This window comes from Dicentrarchus labrax, unplaced genomic scaffold, assembly GCF_905237075.1.
Source record: "Dicentrarchus labrax unplaced genomic scaffold, dlabrax2021, whole genome shotgun sequence".
Classification (NCBI taxonomy): Eukaryota; Metazoa; Chordata; class Actinopteri; family Moronidae; genus Dicentrarchus; species Dicentrarchus labrax.
Genome location: NW_026136724.1, coordinates 14,683,209 through 14,705,309, shown reverse-complemented (window position 1 = coordinate 14,705,309; position 22,101 = coordinate 14,683,209). Strand labels below are relative to the sequence as shown.

The window sequence follows — 22,101 nt, the reverse complement described above, 5'->3', positions numbered from 1 at the left end:
AGAAAATATAATAAAGCTTCAAAATGTCTTTTTTAAACTTGACTGGAAAACTTTGAGCCATTACATCTGATTGAATACTCGAACTCTCAGTATGTTTAGCATCTGGAGAGGTAAAAGGGAAAGAACGTCTTGCCTTGATTTGTTTTTGGAGTGAAAAAAAGTTGAGAATCATTAAAAGAGACGTACAAACGTCTGGATGCAAATGAGAAGTGAGTGGTCTGTTTTAGCTAACGTCTGGATACATCAGTAATCAGATGTCAGCAGAAATAGACACCAGAGTCTATTGCCTAAGACGGATAATGATAGATGGGGAAAGATACAAAGAGCATGGCTTAAAGTTCAAAGTCAGGTGAGACGGAGAAAATGTTGGCGAGAGATGGAAGGAGACTGGGAGGTAAGTTGGGGGGAGGTGAAGACAGATGGTGGTAGAACATAAGAAAGAGTGACAGGTGAGAAAGATAAGGGTAGGAAAACAATCAAAAAAGACATGAAGTAGTGGAACAAAGCAGAAGCAAAAAAGACGTGTGGAGATAAGGTGAGAAAAACAAACAGAGAACAGAAATATCAGGAGAAAGTGTGCAACAGTTAATGAGCCAAATACAGTGAGATTGAGTGTAAGATTATGATATATTGTTAATGAAAGAGAAAGAGCTAGCGTTATGGGACTGACCCGAGATAGCACATGAACAGTGGCAGCAGTAACATGAGCAGAGAGGAAGCCAATGGGGAGCCTGCGCTCCTTCGGCACATGGCCTCATCCTAACCATCAACAGCCAATCACAGAGCAGGAAACAGAGAAAAACAGAGAGAAAGAGAATCATGCAGCAAAAGGTCCACATACTGTAGTTAGAAAGAGGTTAGAAAGCAAATATGAGCAGAAAAGGCAAGAAAATTAGTTTAGACAATAGTAGTACGAGACAGATGCATTCACTTGAGAGACAAGAGTCTGAGAGAAAGAGTTAGTGTGTGTGGGTGGACATTTGTGTGTATGCGAGTGAGCAAGACAGTGCAGGCGTAAGAGTTAATTCATAAGACCGACCAACTTTGACACTGGAAAAAGACTATAGAGTGAAAACAAACAGAGCATTCAAGCACAGAGGTTTCACACGCAGAGATTCTGTGCTGCATATAAAAATGTTTGTTTAGCTTAGTTATTCATAGTCGAGCGACAACCAAGTGTTTTTCTTTGCGTGGGAAATCTGCACACATACAGCGTCAGAGGCATTGCAAAAACACGAAAAAGAAATGACATGCACCATGTAAAGATATTAGTGGTGGAAAGGTGCAGTGGATAGGATTTCTTCACTGATATATTGTTTCCATATCAAGAGTACAGTTTAAAGGATTTGGGGCTCCGGCCAGTGAGGCTAAAAGCTTAACTTTTTAAAAACGCTGACTGAAATCCTTCCTTTATTTTTTATTGGTCCCTAATACGTTTCTGTTGCTACCTCTTATTTTCCAGGTGAAATGTCAAAACAGATCAAGTTGTTTCATCTGGAGTATACATTTGGAAGGAATAATATATATATAAAAAAAAAGATGTGAAAAAATACTCTAATAACAGGCACTTTGTGGGTGGTTGATACAAACTAACATTCATGCTGAAGTAAATTATCAAATTAACCTTGATAATATGAAATGTAATGATAAAATGTGTAAATACTTCATAGGACAATATTTCCTTCATTCATGGTAGCAAATTTATGATTTGTTTGTCCTGATTTATTACAGTCTGGTCACTGGTTTTTGTAGATATTCTCAGTTTAAAGCTACTCTAATCAATATTGTTTGGATCAAATGACTACGTGTAATGTGAAAGGGGTCGACTGTAGTGACAAACCCACAGAGAATCTTCACCCGACTCTGCACTTCCACTCAGCTTTACAGAGCATTTCAGCAACTTTCAGCTCATTGTTTTGGTTTTTACGGCCCGCAACTTTACTGTTTTGGTTCACTGCTCTCATCAATCCTGTTTTCAGCAGCAGCAGGCATCTGTTTTTACTGAAAAAAAGGCTCTGATAAACCCACTGTATGCTATCCGCCCAGCAACAAACAGCAGACAGTCAAAGTTAACGACTGGTGAACAGTGTAGGATTTACCAGCTAAGGAGCAATACTTCCCTCAGAAGTTAATGAAAACCAAAACAGAGATAAAAGGAGAGTGAATATATGACTCCCATTTGTCAGGTGGCCAGATCCACAAAGCTAATGCTAATTTATGTGTAAATAGTCACCATTTGCTGAAGACTTAACCATAACTAGTTCAGAAGTCAGTGTTCTTAAAAGTAAAAAAAAAAAATACATGAACTATCAATCAATACAGCTTTAATAATATCAGATTCAGACAATCCTTTTCATTGAGAATTACGTAATTTTACATCTTTTATTGTCCAGCCCTACCTCAGTGTATTCAAAAACATATGTTAGGTTTAGACCTACAGATGATTAATTACTGTTTTATTGTAAGCACTGAGTAAGACTCTGTCCTGCAAGCTGTAACTAGGCCTTAATTTTCCTTGGCGACAAACTTAAATGATTTCAGCCTCGGGGCACACACTTTAATTTTAAAGGCTTTTCTGATTTCAGGCTGGATTTTCTGCAAACTTCTTTAATTCCTATGAGACCTATAAAGCAGCAACGATACATGAAACCGTACACAGAGCACCCTTAGCAAGAACATTTCAAGTTCAAATTGTTCTCAACCAGAAGCAGTCCAGGTCTGATGAAATAAACTTACGTTTTCAGTGCTATCAAAACAGACTGCGGGCCCTTTCCTGTACCGAGGATTGTGAGCCAGTTCGCAGGGATCAGGACCATCAGCTGCATGAGTAAAGTCAGGAACATGACACAGTTTCTGAGTGATTCTGAGTAAGTAATAGCAGCAAGAAATAGCCTCTTTTCAGTAGACTCTTGTAACTACTTACCCCATGGTAACTTATTAAACACAACATTCTGATTAATGTGGAAAATAACCAGGATATATTACTGTTCAAATCAAGCAGATCCAGTGAAGTTGTGTAAGCACTATTAAAACTTTAAGCAAGTTGTCTATTTTCAGATTTCAAGCACATTGCTCCATTCCTCAATAATATAGCAATTATTTTCAGGCATTGTGTTTTCCAAGGAGCTTAATCTATAATTGACCACAGCCCTCTGTGTTTGAGAGAACATCATAGGTTTGTTTGTAAGCTACTCAGACTTATTCCACACTACCATCTGCCTTACAGACAGAGTGAAACCCAGTGCAGACACACCCATGAATTCTGGCCAACATTTTAAATGTCAATTACTGTGGAAATGCTTGCTTATTATTCAGATGCAAATGAGGGAAATAGTGAGTAATGAGTAGTTCCCTTTCAGCAGTCAGTGGTGAAAATACCTGCCAGTAGCTTCAGTACATCAGCGTTCATCCGCAGTTATTTTGTCAAAAACATTTTCACTGAACAAATCAAACATCTGCTCACTGAATCAAATGTTCATGTTCTATGCCAGATGACAGCTGTGTTAGGTAAAAGGATACACTGCTGTTCATCCTGTATTAACAGCTTGGTGTCACAGGACGAGCAGGTGAGTTTTGCATCAGCAATGATAAAGACCAGGTTCGTCTTGGGCAGCTTTTCAGCATGGTAGATCCTGGAGAGGAGCAGACACACAAGAGACACAAGAGAAGTTGCTGACACATGGGCGAGAGTCCAGGAAAGATGGAGATAAAATTTCACTGAGAAGTTGAACATTTAACCAGAAAGCAATGAAAGGAAGACACTGATTTTAGTCTGCTGCTTTATAGAACTTGAATTATTCCTGGAAACCTTGTAATCTTTAACACAATGAAAAGCACCCTGTGGATGGCTCAATCAAGTCTCCTAACTGCTTTTATTCCTGAGGGGACACAAACCTGCCGTGTCACCCCACCTCCAGGACCTTTACTGAAACCCACATGTCGCTGGTGCACAAATGATTTTCTCTGCTTTTTTTATGGTGGTCGTTAAAAGGAAACGTGTGTGCGGCTAATGTGCAGGAGCGCTGCGCGGCATGCAGGCAGGCACTCCATTAGCCGGCACGAGGGAGCCTTAAAATGGGTGCGTACACCCACACACACACACACACGAACATGCCAAGACGGTGGTCCACACTAGTGAATTGACTTCACCTTCATGGCATGTGAATTTTTACAGCCCTCTCTTGGTGCCACCTCTGGGGACTTCATTTGTGTCTCATGGTTAAAAAACGAATCACTGCAAGTCAGGGTAAGTTTTTGGACCTTAACTATACTCTGTGAGCATGTATATAGACTATATGCCTGGTGAGGAGGAATGGATCTTTTCACCTGGTGCAGTTTTCACAGTCGATATTGCCTCTGAAAGATGGGTTGTTGGTCTCAAAGTAGTACTGAGTTTGCTCTGTGATGCAGACCTCTTTAAGCATGGCATCTGATAGCTCATCATCCATCTCGGCTGCGGAAGGACACACAAGAACATTCAGGTGTATTCATGTGAACAGACATGAGACTCAAACATGAAAAACAAAGTGTAACATTGTTAATATTAAGTTATGACCACTTTGGGCATCTGTTGACTTTAATAGCCACTACAATGAGAAAACCATGCTACTCCATTGTAAATGTAGAATGCACTAAGCTTGAGCTGGCTGTCTGGCTCCTACTGTATATCCAGGTGCACAAGATGATTTCTCTTTTGGGGGCTCTTGGGACTTTATGGTGCTTAAAAATCACATACCGTGAATCCCTTTTGTATATGCAAAAAAAAAGTGCAATGGACAAACAACATGAAGAAACAACAGAGTGAGCAGATGAACAAACCCATGGTCATACAGTGTCTGCATCGTAGGTGCTTCTTCTTTCCACACTTTAAATTATTTAACTGACTTTAACTTTTAAAATGACACAAAGCGACCATTTCAAAAAGGCAGCAACATGTATTGAAGTGGTGCAAGAAATCTCAGAGGGAGATATTTCAAAACCCGGAGAAATTAAACCCAGGTTTAATCCGCACAGTTTGATACCAGTAAGTACGTCAGAAAATTTGTTTTTTCATAATTTAGAGAAGCTGATCCCTTAACAAGTATCATCTTCATCACATGGCATATAAAACTGTAAACAAAGAGACTTGTTATTTTGTTTTGGATCTGTTCGTAATCTGTATTTTTCGAATAGCACATTTTTTATCGCACACAAGCATACAACTTCACATTTGCACGGTCTACGTCAGACGAGCAACATCTTGTACACAGGAAATCCGCTGACAATGAATGATCATTCAACTGTTCCTATGAACAAAATTGTGACTAACTACATATTCTTGGCATGTGGTGAGTATTGCACTAGAATTTCAAGATAAACAAAAAGCTGGAAAACAGTGTGTTCAGTATCCTTTAAGGCCTTAATATAATAATAATATAATAATAAGCTCTATTGCTATCGTGTTTCCGTAATGAGGCTATTTGGGCTGTCCAGAGGTAGCTCAATATTGTGACAAACCTTAAAGCACTATTATTTTCTCTGTGTCAAATTGAGGGGGACTCACCTGCATCCAGGAAATTGGGGAATGTGACGCTGACCAGTAATTGTTGCAGTATTGACCTAAGAGCAAAAACAAAGGATGAAAAATGTCTGGATTCATTGGAACATAATCTACAATAAACAATTAAATGCCAATGTGTCAATTAATCAAGATAAGATTTTGTGGAAAGTTGACTGTCCTGGGAACAATTTAGCTATTAAACAGACACTATATGTCTGTTTTGGAGGAACAAATCCTTGCCTGCTTTCCATTAGGATGGAGTTTAAGGATTTAAAATACTGGCTTTTATAGTGTATATTTTTGTTATTAATCATCTGAAAAAACACTAACCACATTAGAAAGAGTTCACAAAAAAAGGACTCACCAGGCGGCAGCTGTCGCCCACCATCCTAAATTCAAAATATCTGCAATTGTGGGCTGAGAGGGACAAACAAAATGAGAATTAATATCAGAAAAGGACTTTAATAATCTTCTGACAAATCATTTTAAGCCTGTTGAGCCACTCTGAACATCCTGCTTGTGTTTACAGTGGCTGCAGACAGTCCAGTTCTGCTAGGCACAAAGACCAAAGGTCCAGCCAGAGATTTTATTTTCTTCCCTCTCAAAGGAAATTAGAACACAATCCTCCTCAACAGATGCGGGCATAAATATGTAAACAAAGAGCCAGTGAGAAAACAAAGCAGCACACGGTTTGAATCAAAGACCCAACATGCTGCTTTGATTATGGTTAGCATGCGAGGGCCTTGTTTTGGTGAATCACTGCTGTATTCTTTCTCTGCACTTGATGTCGTGTTGAGTCATCAAGGAGTCTTAACTAACCGTGTCAGAGGCATCACCATCTATTGACGGCATCTTTGATCAGAAGATGTCTGTACCTTTCATCTCACCTTGGTCACTCAAGTGTGATGTACACATTTGTCGGAAATTACATGGTTTCAATTGTTTTCTGGAGAGTGGAATTTTTGCATCTGTAAATACCAACGAATAATTGAATCTCTATCTGCTTTTTACCTCTGCTCACCGCTACCTGTAATGACCTTTCAGCATCTAAGAGAAAATCATTCGTAACACTGAGATGTCAGCGGACATGTTTGCGTCATTTCACTGTGAGTTATGTGTTTTGTAAGTGATGAAAAACAGTGCCTCTTTCTACATCACTTGGTGTGTTAGCCAAGCACACTAGACCACCTAATCCTGTTACTGTTACTGCAACTCCCACTCTAACGCTTTCACCATACCCTCTGCTTCCCTTCTCATCTGCTCTATCCAGATTTATGGCTCCCTGGTGAGTGAAGGTTTGTGTGTGTGCATGTGTGTGACCATTTGGAGCAAGCAGGTATGGCTACGAATGGCTGCATGTGTACTTGCATGTGTCCGTGTGTTCATGCAGGGAAATGAGTAAATGTATATGTATGGAAATCAAAATGTGTGAACATGTAAGTGTGGGTGTGCACATATGGGTGGCGCACCGTGTGTGTGTGAGTGTGGTAGGTTGTGTGTGAATGGTCTCTGGCTTATGTAACTCACCACGTAGACGGATCGCAGGCCTGCAGCCGCCTTGCTCTCTTTCTTGGGGTCACAGAGCGACTGGTAGTCGAAGGTCTTCTTAAAGGTGAACAGGGATGAGTTGACCAGATTTTTCATGAGGATCGGGTCAATAACTCCAAAGAAACGCCCAATCTAAGGACAGGGAGGAGGTAATAAAAATTTGCGCCATACAGCCAGCAAAGATTCCAGGTCCAAATAACTGCTCTAGGCTAAGAAATAGTCCAGCACATAATCCTGTGTATTTTCATTTTCACCCTTGGTTAAGTTTAAGAGCCGTTACCAATAATGTTACACTGGTCAGAGCCCTGCTAGCTTTTTCCGGTATTGATGCTAAGCTAACTGGATGTTTGGGAAAGCCTCATATGTATTGTACAGACATCATCATCATCTAATTCATGTCACTAAAGCAAATAATGTATTTCCGAAAAATTTCAAACTATTCCTTAAAGATGAGATTTTTTTAATGACCAAAAGCATAGTTTTATATATAGAGCATTGCTTGCAGTAGATGCAAGCATACAGATAAACATACCAGACTTCATGAACACACATCAGTGTACGCAGTCCCAGAAATGTTTGAACCCTCTGCATGAGTAAAGTACCTTTAAATTGCACATTATAGAATGTAAATGTTACTGACTGAGGGTTTCATTTACAGAGCACTTAAACACGTTTATACTGTCAACTCAAGATTGTTAAATCTATGTAAAACACATGCACAAAAACAGTCAATGAGTATACATGTGAAGAAAATGAAATTCACAGTGAATTTACAGACGCACGCACACACACCACACACTCAGTAAATCTCCCTCAAACCAGGATGATGGACTTCAGTATAATCTGATTAACACAGTCCACCAGGCAGCCATAAATTCCTACTAAGAGGAAGTAGTTTGTCTCGGCATCTCAGAGGTGTGACATGACCGTGTGCATGGGAGTGTTTAAGTACTTGTGTACCCAGGAGGGAGTGTGTACAGTAAGTAGTACGCATCTATGTGTGTGTGTGTGTGCTGAAAGAAGTGCAATGTGCATGAGGAAATGCAAACTATCCCTTTTCCTTCCACTTTGTAAGGTCACCGTTAACAAGCCGTCCTCCACATATCCATTCCTCTTTAGTCTAACAGCCAAAGGATATATAAATCTTCCAATCTATAAGGTAAAGGGAGCCGTCTCTCCTTTCTCTGTGCAATAACACAAATAATGAATTAACAGTCACAGCCCTGTTGGCTGCAGACTCCCCGAGGGTTTCCGAGAAAGAAAAGGAACGAGCTGGAGAGAGAAAGACATAAAGCGGCAGAGAAAGCGAGAAGCTTACAGAGAGAGAGAAACTTTGCTCCTGTAGGAAATATGATTGAGGGCACACAGCCTTCTCCAAACACGGCCTCAGGCCCCTGGGTTTTAGTGCTGCTGCCAAACTTCAGAGGGCGACTGATTTATCCAGCGCACACCCAGCCCTGATTAGGAAGGAGTCGAGGCTGCATGAAAAAACATTTACTCAGATGACAGCAGGGGCCTGCTCTTAGCATTTAGCATAGGGCAAAGTGAAAAATTGTGTGTGCTTACTCTATATGTATTTGTGTGTGTAAAGATGGGTGAAATCAAATTGTGTTTGAGAGGCTTCATTCGTTTGGTTTTTGTTTGGGTTGTTCAGGGCAAACTGAGGCTGATTGAAGGTTCACAGCAGGTTTGGCTGATTACAGTTAAGTACTACGAAGTCAAACTGGGCCTCATTTAAGATTTTATAGAAGATTTCTGTGCATTAGGTGCTGTAAGTTCTTCATACAGAACAAATGGTATTTTGAATGCAATGGTTTATTGCATGGGGTTTGCTTTTAGTTGTCATCATGTGACATGATTACAGGTGGTAATACATGCTTTTGATCCTTCCCAGTCTGGGAGTGATAACAAACTCCATTTGCTGATGAAGATCATGAGATGCAGGTGAAAGCTCTGATAAAAGATAGTGAGTGGACCTTGAATTGGGTGTTTTTTGTTTATTAAAAAAAGTGTTTTGCCGGATTAATCCACAATGTCAAGATATTTGGAAAAACATTCAAGCATCCATGTGTGCTCTCTTCTGCACTAAGCACCAAATACACAAGTTGTAATTAACCGTAAAATAAATTCAGCTCCACTTTCTAAAATGACATCCTTTATGAAGAAGTTATAACTAATATCAATATCATCCTGTTAATGGTTAATCAATAATTTACTAATGCTTTATAGATATCAGAATGCAGAATCAGAGTTTACATGGCTTGTTCTTTAGTTTTGTGAGTGAGAGTACAATGCAAAGGCCCACCTTTGCAATATCATCATCTTGATTGGACATCACCAGGAAGCCCCCGTCATCCAGAATGACACAGTCTATATACTGGAATCACATAGAGATTAAACCAGTGTTGCATGCTCATGACTTGTATCCATAAAAAGTAGCTGAAAACGTAAAAATACGCAATTAAACATCTTACCGGATCGTTCCGTTGACAGCCACAGATCTCATCATTGCACTAAAAATACAGCAGAGCAGATAGATTAATGAAAAGTCATAGTCTGGATCAAGTGTGTGTCCTTGTGTGTATGTGTCATGCAGATATAATCCACTCACATTCATCCTCTGCGTGGTGTTGATGAAGCTCGCCATCCAGGCACTAATGTCCAACTTCACACCGACCACTGGGATCAAACACAAAAGCCAGACATCCTACATCATGTTGGACCTCTGTGTCAACTCTACTCTCTGAACTTAGAAAATGCAAACTTGGCCAAGGATCACAGGAGACCAGACAACTTGATGTGTGGTTTGTATGTGTGTGTTTGTGTGTATATGTCAGAGGGAGAGGGAAAAATAGGAGTAGTGGCCTGTAAATAGGAGACTATCTGTGTATGTGTCAGAAGATATAAAGGAATGAATAGGGTTATAGCTATAGGAGTAAATAAGACACATAGCTGTAAGTGTAAGTGTGTTTATATGTAGGTGGCAGAGTGAGAGACACAACTCAGAAAAACTGCAAATACAAGCCCCTCTCTCTCTTTGCATGTCAGTGTGTGTGTCCTTACCAGCTGGTTTGAGTGTGATATCATTAATCTCGATGTTTACTGCTCTGCTCACCAGGACTGAGTCATCACTTGCTGAAAGAAGAAAAATAAGGGAACAATTTATATATGTGCATACACATTGAGACATGTGACATACACACACAAACACACACATTTTTACTCACTGTTCTCTTTAAGGTGGGTTGGAGTGAAGATGTACAAATCATTATCCAAACTTCGCTTATAGAAACTGGACTCATACGTCTCTGCATCTTCTTCCCAGGACAGCCCAGCACTGTCAAGCACATTTATACAAAACAACACACACACACACGCAAACCCACACACACACACACACACACACACACACACACACACACACACACACACACACACACACACACACACACACACACACACACACACACACACACACACACACACACACACACACACAGACAATGCCATTATCAAAACTCAACAAGTCATTATCTCCCCTCAAGGATACCTCAAGGGCCCATTGGGTTGGTTGCACTTTCTCTTTATACGCTTCCACTTGCAATATGATGCTAAAGTATATATATATTTTTATGCAGATAATTTATGACATGTAGGAAGCCTGCAGCATCTACCAAACCACTGGTCATGGTACTGGATTGTCAATGAGAAGACAGATCCAAGCATGAAGATGAAGCTTTCTATTTACCGGTCATTCTATTTTCTAGTGTGTTTGGGCTCACTCTTTGGGGTAAGAAGTTAGGACATCCAGAGGGAGCTCGGAGACGAACCACTGCCCCTTTGCATATAAAGGAAACAATTGGGGTAGTTTCGGCACCTGATTAGGATGTCCCTTAAATGTCTCCATAGGTATTTCAGTAAAGTTCCACTAGGAGAAAACCCTAGGAGGCCCAGAACTTGCTGAAGGGATTATATATCCTTTCTGGCCAGGAAAACCCTTCAGATCTCCCAGTAGGAACTGGAAGAAGTAGCTAGGGATATAAGGATAAGGGCTTTTGGCCTTTGCTTAGCCTGCTACCACCATGACTCAGACATGAACAAGCCGCAATGGGAGTATGGATGAATTTTCAAAATGTTATTTATAGAATATAAAGCACCTTCATGGGTAAGCTGTGGCTTTCTTAGCTAACCACATCATTATTCTTTAGCAGATAATCCTGAACATATTATCTATTCCTTCCCATGCTTCTAAATCAACCCCCCTCTCGTATGAGCTTGACAAGTACCTTTTGGGGTAGACCCGTGTGATCCCTCCATCGGTGGCAACAAATCTGGCCAAGACACCATGCCTGACAAGCAGAGAAGATAAAGCTATAAAACGTACAGTTACAAAAATCTGGAATGTGCTTTATGCCTGCATGATATTTACTGGTGATGGTGAAATACTTTAGCCATCTGTATTCAGTTTTTCCACTTGGATTTTCATTACCAAATACCAAGTAACAAATAACTGATGCCACATTTCAGTTTGTTTTGCTGGATCAAAAAAATATATTGCTGGTTAGGTTTTGGTGCTTCACTTACTGCAATTCATTTTGTTTCCAAATCTTGAGGAGTTCCGTGGTGATGCCAGCATCCAGGAGCAATCGGTTCACCAGCTCCACATTACCTAAAGAGCAAAACATCACTTGAGCCTCAACATGTTAAGGTTAGGGTTAGTAATACAAATTGTGTGTCTGCTTTAAGTTTAAGTTGAGCTTGGTGATTTGAGATCTTAACATGATCAAAAATAGTAAGTAGTAAGTAAATTAACTGTCAGTTTTAAAGTGTCTCAGAGATTATGTTGTCCTTTTAGTTGTTTCAGTGCCTGAGGAGCATTAATGGCTGACAGGGGACTAATAATGTGAGGGAAAAAAACTAACAAGAAAGAAAAATAAAATAGTATGCACTAAAAATTTGGGAATATTTTAACATCACCTTTTAGGCATCCAAAACGAATTACAAATTGAGTGCAACATGGGAATAAGCTTGAGTTCATAGACTGCTAAACAAGCACCTAAAAGGTCCAAATGCAATAAAAATTGAAGGAACAAAATAGAACCAATTGGACAGACAGAGGGGATTATTTTTGACAGAGGATGGGTCTGTGAAGACAAGGCTATATCTCAAAAAAACAGAATCGAAACAGAGGATATGGTACGTGTATGTTACAATGAAACGTATTTAAATTCACAAAAACTTATAGATAAATGTGCCTGATGCTGAAGGTGTAAGTGGTGGGTTAGTAAAGGTGTAACAAATTATTTTTTGAGACATCCGACAAGACCACATGACAAACATAACAGGTGATAAAAGCCGTTCGCCCATTTTTTGGGCCGTGCCCACCCCTTTGAACTCTCCGACGACGCGCTTCAGTCCATTAAAATTGAGGCTCGTCGATATACCCCCACCACCTCCTCCAACCTTTATGACACACCACACACATCAGAGAAAACAGCTGGTGTAACACTTTATTTCCCCCCTACCCCACCTTCCCTCCTTGTGCAGTGGTTTTCATTAGGGATCCTTTATTGAAGGCAGCCCAGGAATTCCTAATGTACTTCAACTTCTTCGCCACTGCAGTGGCTTAACCAAGTAAACCGTGTAACGATACTCAAGCCACCAATAGTCCACATGGGCCATACTCCTCTCTCTCCCCCTCTGAACTCCCTATGGACTCCATAAAACCAGCAGCTAATAACGGTGAAAGTAATATTTCAATTGGATGAAAAGTTTTATTGGATTGATCATGTTGAGATGTTTGAACTAAGTTCTCAAACTCAAACCGTCAAGCAAAACTTAAAGGAGATATTTTATAAATATCCTGGGACCTTTTGTTTTACTCTCTTTGTGGGCAAAGTGAGTGATGCATATCAATGAGTGTATGCAAGAAATGGCAAGGATGTTAATGCATTGGTCAGATGTTTGGGAGAAGGTCCACTGGCCGCTGATTTGTGTTTTATTGCTCCTCTCGTGCTCCTGGCCTGACGTGTCCTGCTCTTTCTCACAAACACACAGTAATTGGATGAGGTCGAGCGGCTATAGGTGGGGTGTGGAAGGCATATTACTGGTGAATATTGTGCGTGTGCGAGCGTGTGTGTGTCACATCTAAGCCGACGTGCCTCACACATGTGCACTCAGGCGTGTGATGGTCAGACTTTTAGAGTTAGCATCAAATGAGTAACACGAACACAGGGGTTCTACATCACAAAGCTTTGCCTGGTCATGCACACCAAACAGCCAGACCTGTATTTCACTGGAAAGAGAGACCTCTGGGAATAGGTTTTGGTTGGCGCTTTTCCATTAAATTTTCAATGCACACCTTAATGCCAAGCCAGATGGCTGCAGATTCAGTCACATATACATACTATAGCAGATACTGCAAAGCTTCACAGCTCTTTGAGATGTTAATAGGTGTGAGAATGAGGTCCAATAACGTCAAGTAGAAAAGTTTTGATTTTGGAGTAGATGGCACCAGGAGCATGTTAGGTGGAAAGAGGTATTTCAGAATACTTTTCTTATTTTTTTGATACTCACACAAGGGATGGTTTGGAGTCTTTGTGTCAATGTAATTGTTGAACTCCATGAGGAACTCAGTGTTGTTTTTGTTCTTGTCAGGTGGCTTTAAGTCCTTACAGTACACTCTGTGGGAAAAATAAGAACTTTGTTGTGAAGAAATATAAGCAGAAAAAAGGGATTCACAAGGTTGAAGTTTGCCTCTGTATTGAGTTATAGTCTTATAATCTAAATCTAAAAATGTAATCCAAATAAACTACATGTCGTCTTACCTCGGTGCAATAAATGTATAGCCATATTCATCAAACTTGTCCGCCAGCAGGCTTTCAGAAACTGGTAGAAAGATATAAAGCATTATGAAATGTCTTCCCATGCAGGTTAATATTAGACAGTTTAAAATTAAACTGAAGTAACCATTGTATGCAGATAGAGCTCCACTGGGCAAAATTTAACACCTGCTGAATATTTAACAGTGCACCAATAAGAGAGTCTCCTCTGTTATTGGTGGGAGAACTCCTACAGGGACCTCTTGGCAGACTGTGCAGAAAAAAATTATCACAATTGCTCCACATATTCAACATTGCCACACATGTGTAAGGTCCTAAGTTCAAGATATTTAGTTAAAATGTAAGGTAGCTTTGTAAAGGTAGGAGTTAGGTAAGTACTCAGTACTCAGAAAGTGGGGAAATTAGGACTATAACTCACAAAACTCGACTAACTGAAGTAAAAGTTACAGAAATGTAACACTGTTAAGAATACAGTTTTTGCACAAACAGCTAAAAATCAGGTATAAACAAGAAGGAGCAGAATAGACTTGGCCAGACATGCTGGGTAAAGGACCGACGAGGCTCAAGAACAGGAGGAGAGAGATGAAAGTAAAGGAAAAAATACTTGCCATTTTTCCCTGGAGTGGAAAAAAATCCCAGCAGAGAGAAAGTGAGCGAACGAGAGAATCATCCCCCAGGGAGGAAAAGACGAGAGGGAAAAGAAAGGGAAAAAAAGGCAGGGTAAAACCACAGGGGTCAAAGGTGACACAATATTTTATTCACAGAGCGAGTCCTGAATAGAAATATTGGATTCCAAACAAAAGGTTTTAGGCCTTTGGATGTAAATGGAGACAGTGCTGATGGAGAACATAAAGAGAGGCTTAAAATGTGGTCAGGAGCTTTAAAAGTTATGATGTAGATGTGTTTTTAGCATTAGTATTAGCATTCTTTTGGTGATACAGTAAATTTGTGGAGTGACTGCACTTTAGTGATGTATTTGCATAACAATACTGCACACAGGAATGAACTGAGGAATATTAACCACAGCTCATAACCTTAACGTTCAGTTGACATTCTCCAAAGCATGTCGTGTTGACAGTTGATTATGCTGTACAGCGAAATTTCTCATGACGACATGGGCTTCTCCTTGTCCTCTTTGGTGGTCATGATTAGGAAATAATTGCACCCATGTGCTTTTTCTTTGATATTCGGTCACCACTTACTAATCCAACAAAGTATCTAGTAATGATGGATAGCAGGGAGATTTGGGGAGTGACGACGTCTTATATTCTCTGCTCTTTCGCACGACTTTTCACACTGATGATGACATTCCTGCCAGTTTTATGAATAACTGAATCAGTAAAATATCTAAGACATGCAGCTACAATCCTCCCAAAATGTGAATGGATAGGAACATGCAAGTCAAGAACCTGCATAGACTTAACAAATGCATGACAAATAGGTGCTGGAATTGGGATATGATATGTTCACTTGGGTTTTAAAATTGATATTTATATATACAGCCTCTGAAAAAATATAAAACAGACACAAATTGGGCTTCAGTTTCAGTTAAACCACAGAGCTTAAAAATGTTCCGTGGAGATGTTTGATTCAATGACCACTAACAAGACAAAAATGATGACAAAGCACACAGAAGGACAAACAGAGTATACGAAGCTTAGTGTGTTAGAGGGACCCTGTCTTTCATTAGGATTTGTTTAACAAGGCTGTAAAACTCAAAGTGAGTCAAAAAAAGAGAAAATAAAGAAAACAAAGAAAAGCACCAACTCATGTTTTGGGCGCAGACTCACAGCTTTCTCCTTTATGGCTTCACCTTTTAATAATGCAAACATCCTGTCCTTCCTTCTACAGTGGGTTAGTGCCAAAACCACATCTGAGGGCCACTGGAACAGGTGGGGGTTAAATACATGCATGCGCGCACAGACATACACACACCATCTGTGACACACTGTGTGGGCGCGCATTGCATGCGAAGCACTGCTTCTGAGAGCAGACGCCAGCTTGATTCAGTGTTAACAAAATTGTCATTATTAATCAGAAGCCACTAAATGAAAAAAAAAAAAAAAAAACACATAATGGAAACAAAATGCTTGTGTGCTTGTGAGTCGCCACATATGATGAAACAAGTTAGAAGTGGAGTTACATCCAAAGTCTGCTGGTAGTGTGAGAGGACAGGGGTTATGAGGTAAAGCACAGGAGGAGAATACTTGCCCACAAACGCTGAAGGGGGTCCAACACACCAGGAATGGTCAAGAGTTGAAGGAGGGCATGAGAACAGGAGGGGGATAAAAAGATAAGGGGAGGTAAGTGGGAATTGGAAAAGAGAGCAGTAAAGAAAAAAGAAGCCAACAGGGTTACGCAATATTTTATTCAAATTGACATTGAATAAGAATATTGTATACAAAGTACAAAACATTTAACCTGTAAGTTATAGGTGGAAGATACAAGGGATGTTTGAGGTAAATTAGGGTAAACTATGCTGTATGAATTTGTGTGTTTGTATGTATGTGTGTATTAATGACATTGTGGGGACAATGCCCATGAAGTCATCTTAGGGGGACTTCCCTTCTATTTGGGAACAAAAACTGTCTTTACTAGATTATTAATTAAGCATTAAGTTGTTGGCATTGCAGTTGCTATGGCTACAGTTAAGGTAAGGTAAGGGATTGAAAACAAGTCAATGCAATGTTCTCTCTGAAAGGGCAAATACATTTGTGTGGGTGTAGGCTCAGTTTTAACAATATAAACACGCTACCACGTGAATATGAGTGCAGCAGTGTATATACTTGTATGATTAGTGAGAAAGCCTTCATATTAAAAATGGCCCCATCACTGGGTTTCCATGTTTTAACAATAATTATAACTATTGTAAACTGTACACTTTACTTATTTTTCTTATTTTTTGAACCATTTAAGCATACATTGTTTGCTTTTCACATCAGTGTGAAAATCAACTTGCAGAAAGTTGAATTTTGTTATCTTTACATTGTCAAAGTTTTTGTTAGGGAGAGAGTGAATTACTTATAAGTAGTGGCCACATTTAGCCACAGTTAGCTTGTTAGCTTTTTGAGGGATGGTATTGACTTATCTTGACACAAATAAATAAGCTGCAAAATGACAACCAGGGCAAAAATAACCAAAAATTCTTGTTTGTGTCCTGTTCATCCACTGGTTTCATAAATTGCCATTTCAGGTGCCAAGCCAACCCTTACATGTCATTAGACATTGGAACAACCTTAAAAAGCACTACCAAGGAGAATTATGAAACTCTGAAAGACAAAACAAAGGTGCTGACATTTTCACTGTGATGGATTACCAATATCAAGCAAGCTTCATGTCTCTGGCAGTTGATCTTCACATTTTTCTGTAAAGAGTAGCCAGTTGCTGACTAAAGGTGGGAAATTATACTTAAAATGTAAGATGATATGTTTTTGAAAATGGTTGGTAATAATATAAAAACATTTTTTATTAGATACTAAACCATACGGTTGTCTAACTTGTCACCGAACCACAAAAACGTTCTTTAAAGCCCACGTTTGGCTACTGAGTGCAACTAGACAGACCAGCAAACATACAGACAACGGGACAGACACTAACCAGGGATGGCTCCATCTTAACTGCAGTGAACACACACACACACACACACACACACACACACACACACACACACACACACACACACACACACACACACACACTATAAAACTGTCCTTTGAGTAACACTATGAGTCAATGACATCTTTTACTAGTGGGAACAGACAGGGCTCAAAAGAGACATGAGACGACAACGCCACACATATGGAACCTCTGATCCACTATATAGTATCCAATAGGCTTGAGGAAGAACACACACATACAGACACTTGTAGACACACACACACACACACACACACACACACACACACACACACACACACACACAGAGTGAGGTACAGAGCAGTAAATTAATTGATGAGTACTATGTGTGTGAAAGGGGACACTGGAGCCACTCGTCCCGCTGTCTGGCAACAAAAACTTTGAACAGCACCACAACTGAGGGTGTGTGTTGCCATAGCGACACAATGGGGGAGGGCGTGCAGGGGTGGTGTAAATGTATATGGATGTGTATGTATATGAGCATGGGGCACTATAAGTGATGGATAGGAACCATAAGCTGAGGCGCAAGTGTTTCTCAGCCTTACATGGAGAGCAATAATGTCTCTGGAGAACATTAGCAGTCCAGCAACATTTGTCCACTGTCTGTATAAATGGAAGGTAATGTTACTGAGTGGAAGAACTAATGGCACAAGAGATTGAACTAATTTAGATGGCACTTACATTTTGCCTGGGTGATGGTGTCGCCGATGTTGGCCCGAATGTAATGCATGCTGTACTCAGGAAGGACGAGGGCCAGGCTGAGAGGACACACACACAAAAAAAAACATACCAAAATATCATAACAGTATTTATCTGCATTGAATATTTTATATAAACATCACTTTAAGCTTATGTTCTGCAATTATTTTGTGATTTTACCGATGTTTTTGCAAGAATTGTTGTTATACTTTTGTTTCACTGTCTTGGAGAATCAAGTAGGCATTTCATTGTCTGAGACATTAAATGCATGCACACACATCTTGCCTAACCAACCAATTCACAAGCAAAAACACACACTAAAAACATTTTCCCTCTTTGCTTTGAGAAAAAATCATAGCACCATAGCAAATCTGTCAGTAAGTCCTGTTAAGCATTTCTTAGCAGGAATTTTCCAGACAGTACACATAAGTTGTGAACACTGGCCCCTCATGGCTTCACCCAGAACACTCTAAACTGAGCCTGGACTTTATCCTTAACTTAACACCACTGTCCAGTTCCAGTCTCAATTACAACAAAATGGTTTTACGCAATGATGATAAACATTTTGCAAACTGTGTCAATGTAAAGCATTTTGACTTCCTCTCTTTCTAGACTGAGGTTTGGTAAAAAAAAAAAGTACTTAACATGCAATGGATTAATCGCTTCACAAGACATACTTAACATATGATATTTACCTGTAATCTGACCCCTTCACTGGTGCAAACGTGTACGTCCTCTGACCTAGGTCAATGTAACGCTTTGAGGGCAACAGTTTGGTCAGTACATGTTACATTTTCTAAGCAAATCTGTTTATAACTGTCATGGACTCCAACATGCTTTTATTACAAAATTACCTCATCTTGGGATTTCACCAGTGTAGATATAGTGTAATTCCCTGTTTGACCGTCGATCATTTGTTTTCTTATCTGTTGACCAAATAATCAAAAATTGATTAATTATTGAATTTGTAAAAGTAATAAAAATCAATCATGATATATTCCAAAATTACAATGCTATCGATTCTGATATGAGCTCATGGAAGTAAAAAAGTTGGGAGTAATCCATTTTGCAAACCTCCACTTTGATCTCATTCTCCAGCTCTGCATCCAGGAAGTCCAATGTTACAGGTTCATGAAACTTGGCAGTCTACACAGAAATGCAAGCAATTAGTCTGTGGTACATACCATAATTTAGAATTTTTGGGCTTTGAGTACAAAGGAGAAAAATTGAGCGGTACACATCAGTTACTGGTCTTGCATTTCCAAAACAGATTCTTTTTTTGGAGCCTTGAAGAGGGAACTAATTATGGACTCATTTATTTGTTAACACTAACTTTTGAATTTTGTACTCATCTGTGACCAATGTGTGCAAACGTAATTTACAAGATGAGTGCATATTTCAAAGGTCAACAAGAAACATCTTGCTGCGTTTCAACAAACATCATTATGGACCCACGTAATCAGGACATTTTTTAAAAAGACAGCAAAGTCAGCCAAATAACACAAACAAAGTCAGTGTGGTGACTCCAGCTGACAGTGTATCTTCAGCAGAGATGCTGTGCTATGTCAATGCTAAAGTCATATTTGCTATGTAAGACAACAGATATATTGAATCTTTCCGGAAAGGTGCATTTCGTAACAAGTAAGTAAGGGTTGCTAAAACAAGAATTTTAACGCATTATTAGTCTTAAAAGTATTTTTACAATCAGGAAAGCATTGTTTTTCTTGCCAGTTGACCAATATTAATGTGTAACTAATGGCTTTCAGCAAATGCAACGGGACTCTCCACAGAAAAAGAAAACTTTTGGTTTCTCTGAATAACGGTCTAGTGATTTGGCCTACCAGTGGCTGGAGATTAGGGTGGAGCAGCACATATCCATTGGGGTCGATGGCAAAGTAGTAGCCATTTGGTCCAAACTACAGGAGAAAGGAAATAGAGAGGGAGATATTTGTGAAACTAAGAACAGAGGAACCCAGGGACCAAATAAGATAAGTACTTAAATTGGGTTAATTTATGTAGTGTGTGGTCTTACTGTAAACCGCGGCGTCAGTCTTTTGATATCTTCCAGGGAGACATCTATACCCATAACTCCCAAGATGAGTTGGTTTTGAAATTTCTGTGCTTTCTGAGACAAAACCATAGGGGAAAAAAGAGTCACGGTAAGACCCACTTTTGAGTCCTTGTTGTTCTTTCTGGATGAATCAAGCCCCTCTGTGCATTCTGAATGATTTCAAGGAAATGGGTTGCAATAGAAATCTGGAAAGTCTCATTCCCAAAAGCTTTACATGCCTCCGTGAGTCACTGACAAGGCATTTCCAGCCTTCGTTTCCAGCCATAGTGTAGGTAACCCTGAGCCTGTCGAGATAGACATGTAAACTCATCTTGAAGCACTTAGCTACCGGATCATTTGTCTCTCTGCTCTGCAGGTTTGATCTCTTTTTGATATTTGCTTTATGACGTCCCAGATTCTCTTCCTGTGGAGGCACGTGGGAGAGCTTTGAGGGACCTCAGCACCAACAAAGGATATAAGGAAGAGCCACAAGAAAGAGGATAAAAGTAAGGAAAGATAATTGAGACTATTGCGGTATGTTTATTTTTTTTAGTCTGGTAAACATTATGGTGTGTCATGAAACCGCAGACTTCAATTCTCCCATGGGGTCAAAGTGTCATACATACAGTAAATTTTGTCAGTAAAGTCAACGGTATACTAGATGAATGCGACAGAAGACAGATTGGGTGAGTGGACCAGGAAACAATCTGGGGAATGAGCATATATATCATAAAAAGGTAGGACTGACAAGAGCGTCTGTGAAATAAATTAGTAAATTAGGATCTACATGAAGTGAGTGACATGAGAATCCATTTTTGCCTACCTTTGAGCCTGTGTTGGTCTTGTTGAAGACAGGCAGAGTTCCAGTGATCACCAGGCCAAGCTCCTGGAAGATGAAACATACAACACATGACGTTATGCAGGGCAAAATAATTGTTAATGGCATAAATTCACAGACTACTGATCTGTGTGATCTGATAAATTAATAAAACATCAATAAAAAGTTGTCCAACACTGACACCACTCATATCTCATGGGTGTCACTGGGTCATTTAAAAAACCAACAGCTACAGCTTGAAATGATCCCGTTTCCAATAACAAAAGGCAGAGACATTTCTGGTAATGTCGAGGTCAATACAGTCCCAAAAGTTGACAGTATCTTATCAGTAAATGGATGACAGTATCCAAACCAGTTGGCTCAGTTTACCAGACTGGTTTCTTATCTACACTGTCGCCTAAAAGTTAATCTTGACAGAAGCTTAGGCACCACAAAAAACTGACTGATGCAGCATTTCTGTCTGTTTCACAAACACTGCTGGAACAGAGTTGAGGCTGAGTTTACCAGGATGACAAACAGCAAATGTTTAGTATAATTAAACTAGACTTATCTGAAATGCTTCATCTGACAGAAAACAGATATCTTCTTATTCTTGCAGAGCTCTACATTTGACTACAAATGCCACTGTCTTTTCTCACACTGGTCTTGAAGTGTGTTCTGTCTTTGTATAAACTTGTGTGCAATCAGGTGTCTGTTATAACACATACCAGTGCGTCCAGATAGACGTTGGTCCACTGAACCTGCTTTGCCTTTTTGTTATCCTTAACCATAGGCCTGCCCAAAACATCCAGGTACTCCTGTAAAAACAAAATAAAACTTTGAGAGAAGGACTGAATTTGCTACATGCACATCAGTTAATCCACCACAAGAGGGAGTAATACACAACTGGTTAAGCTGGAGCTGGGGTGAAAGACATGTAAATTAGTGAGTATTCATTGCAAATAAGTGG

At 39.7% G+C, this 22,101-nt stretch overlaps 1 protein-coding gene across 5 annotated transcripts in view; it reads right to left on the bottom strand.

Annotated features, from left to right (window-relative positions):
- cacna2d1a (calcium channel, voltage-dependent, alpha 2/delta subunit 1a) overlaps window positions 1-22,101 on the bottom strand; it is an 87,995-nt gene that overhangs the window by 5,748 nt on the left and 60,146 nt on the right. Inside the window, exons 15-38 of one of the 5 annotated variants that reach the window (XM_051392426.1) lie at window positions 21,860-21,949; window positions 21,138-21,200; window positions 20,297-20,389; window positions 20,106-20,180; window positions 19,339-19,410; window positions 19,119-19,190; window positions 18,960-19,021; window positions 18,247-18,323; window positions 13,915-13,975; window positions 13,664-13,770; window positions 11,672-11,756; window positions 11,374-11,436; window positions 10,315-10,424; window positions 10,151-10,222; window positions 9,699-9,766; window positions 9,562-9,600; window positions 9,393-9,464; window positions 7,067-7,219; window positions 5,904-5,956; window positions 5,543-5,598; window positions 4,327-4,453; window positions 3,520-3,632; window positions 2,737-2,819; window positions 671-759 (exon numbers count right to left, since the gene is read on the bottom strand). In XM_051392426.1, coding sequence (XP_051248386.1) covers window positions 671-759; window positions 2,737-2,819; window positions 3,520-3,632; window positions 4,327-4,453; window positions 5,543-5,598; window positions 5,904-5,956; window positions 7,067-7,219; window positions 9,393-9,464; window positions 9,562-9,600; window positions 9,699-9,766; window positions 10,151-10,222; window positions 10,315-10,424; window positions 11,374-11,436; window positions 11,672-11,756; window positions 13,664-13,770; window positions 13,915-13,975; window positions 18,247-18,323; window positions 18,960-19,021; window positions 19,119-19,190; window positions 19,339-19,410; window positions 20,106-20,180; window positions 20,297-20,389; window positions 21,138-21,200; window positions 21,860-21,949 — 1,955 coding nt within the window. Of the gene's footprint in view, window positions 1-670; window positions 760-2,736; window positions 2,820-3,519; window positions 3,633-4,326; window positions 4,454-5,542; window positions 5,599-5,903; window positions 5,957-7,066; window positions 7,220-9,392; window positions 9,465-9,561; window positions 9,601-9,698; window positions 9,767-10,150; window positions 10,223-10,314; window positions 10,425-11,373; window positions 11,437-11,671; window positions 11,757-13,663; window positions 13,771-13,914; window positions 13,976-14,537; window positions 16,150-18,246; window positions 18,324-18,959; window positions 19,022-19,118; window positions 19,191-19,338; window positions 19,411-20,105; window positions 20,181-20,296; window positions 20,390-20,430; window positions 20,620-20,834; window positions 21,022-21,137; window positions 21,201-21,859; window positions 21,950-22,101 lie in introns of those variants that run through there. The other 4 variants (XM_051392427.1, XM_051392428.1, XM_051392429.1 and 1 more) reach the window with 4 other exon arrangements.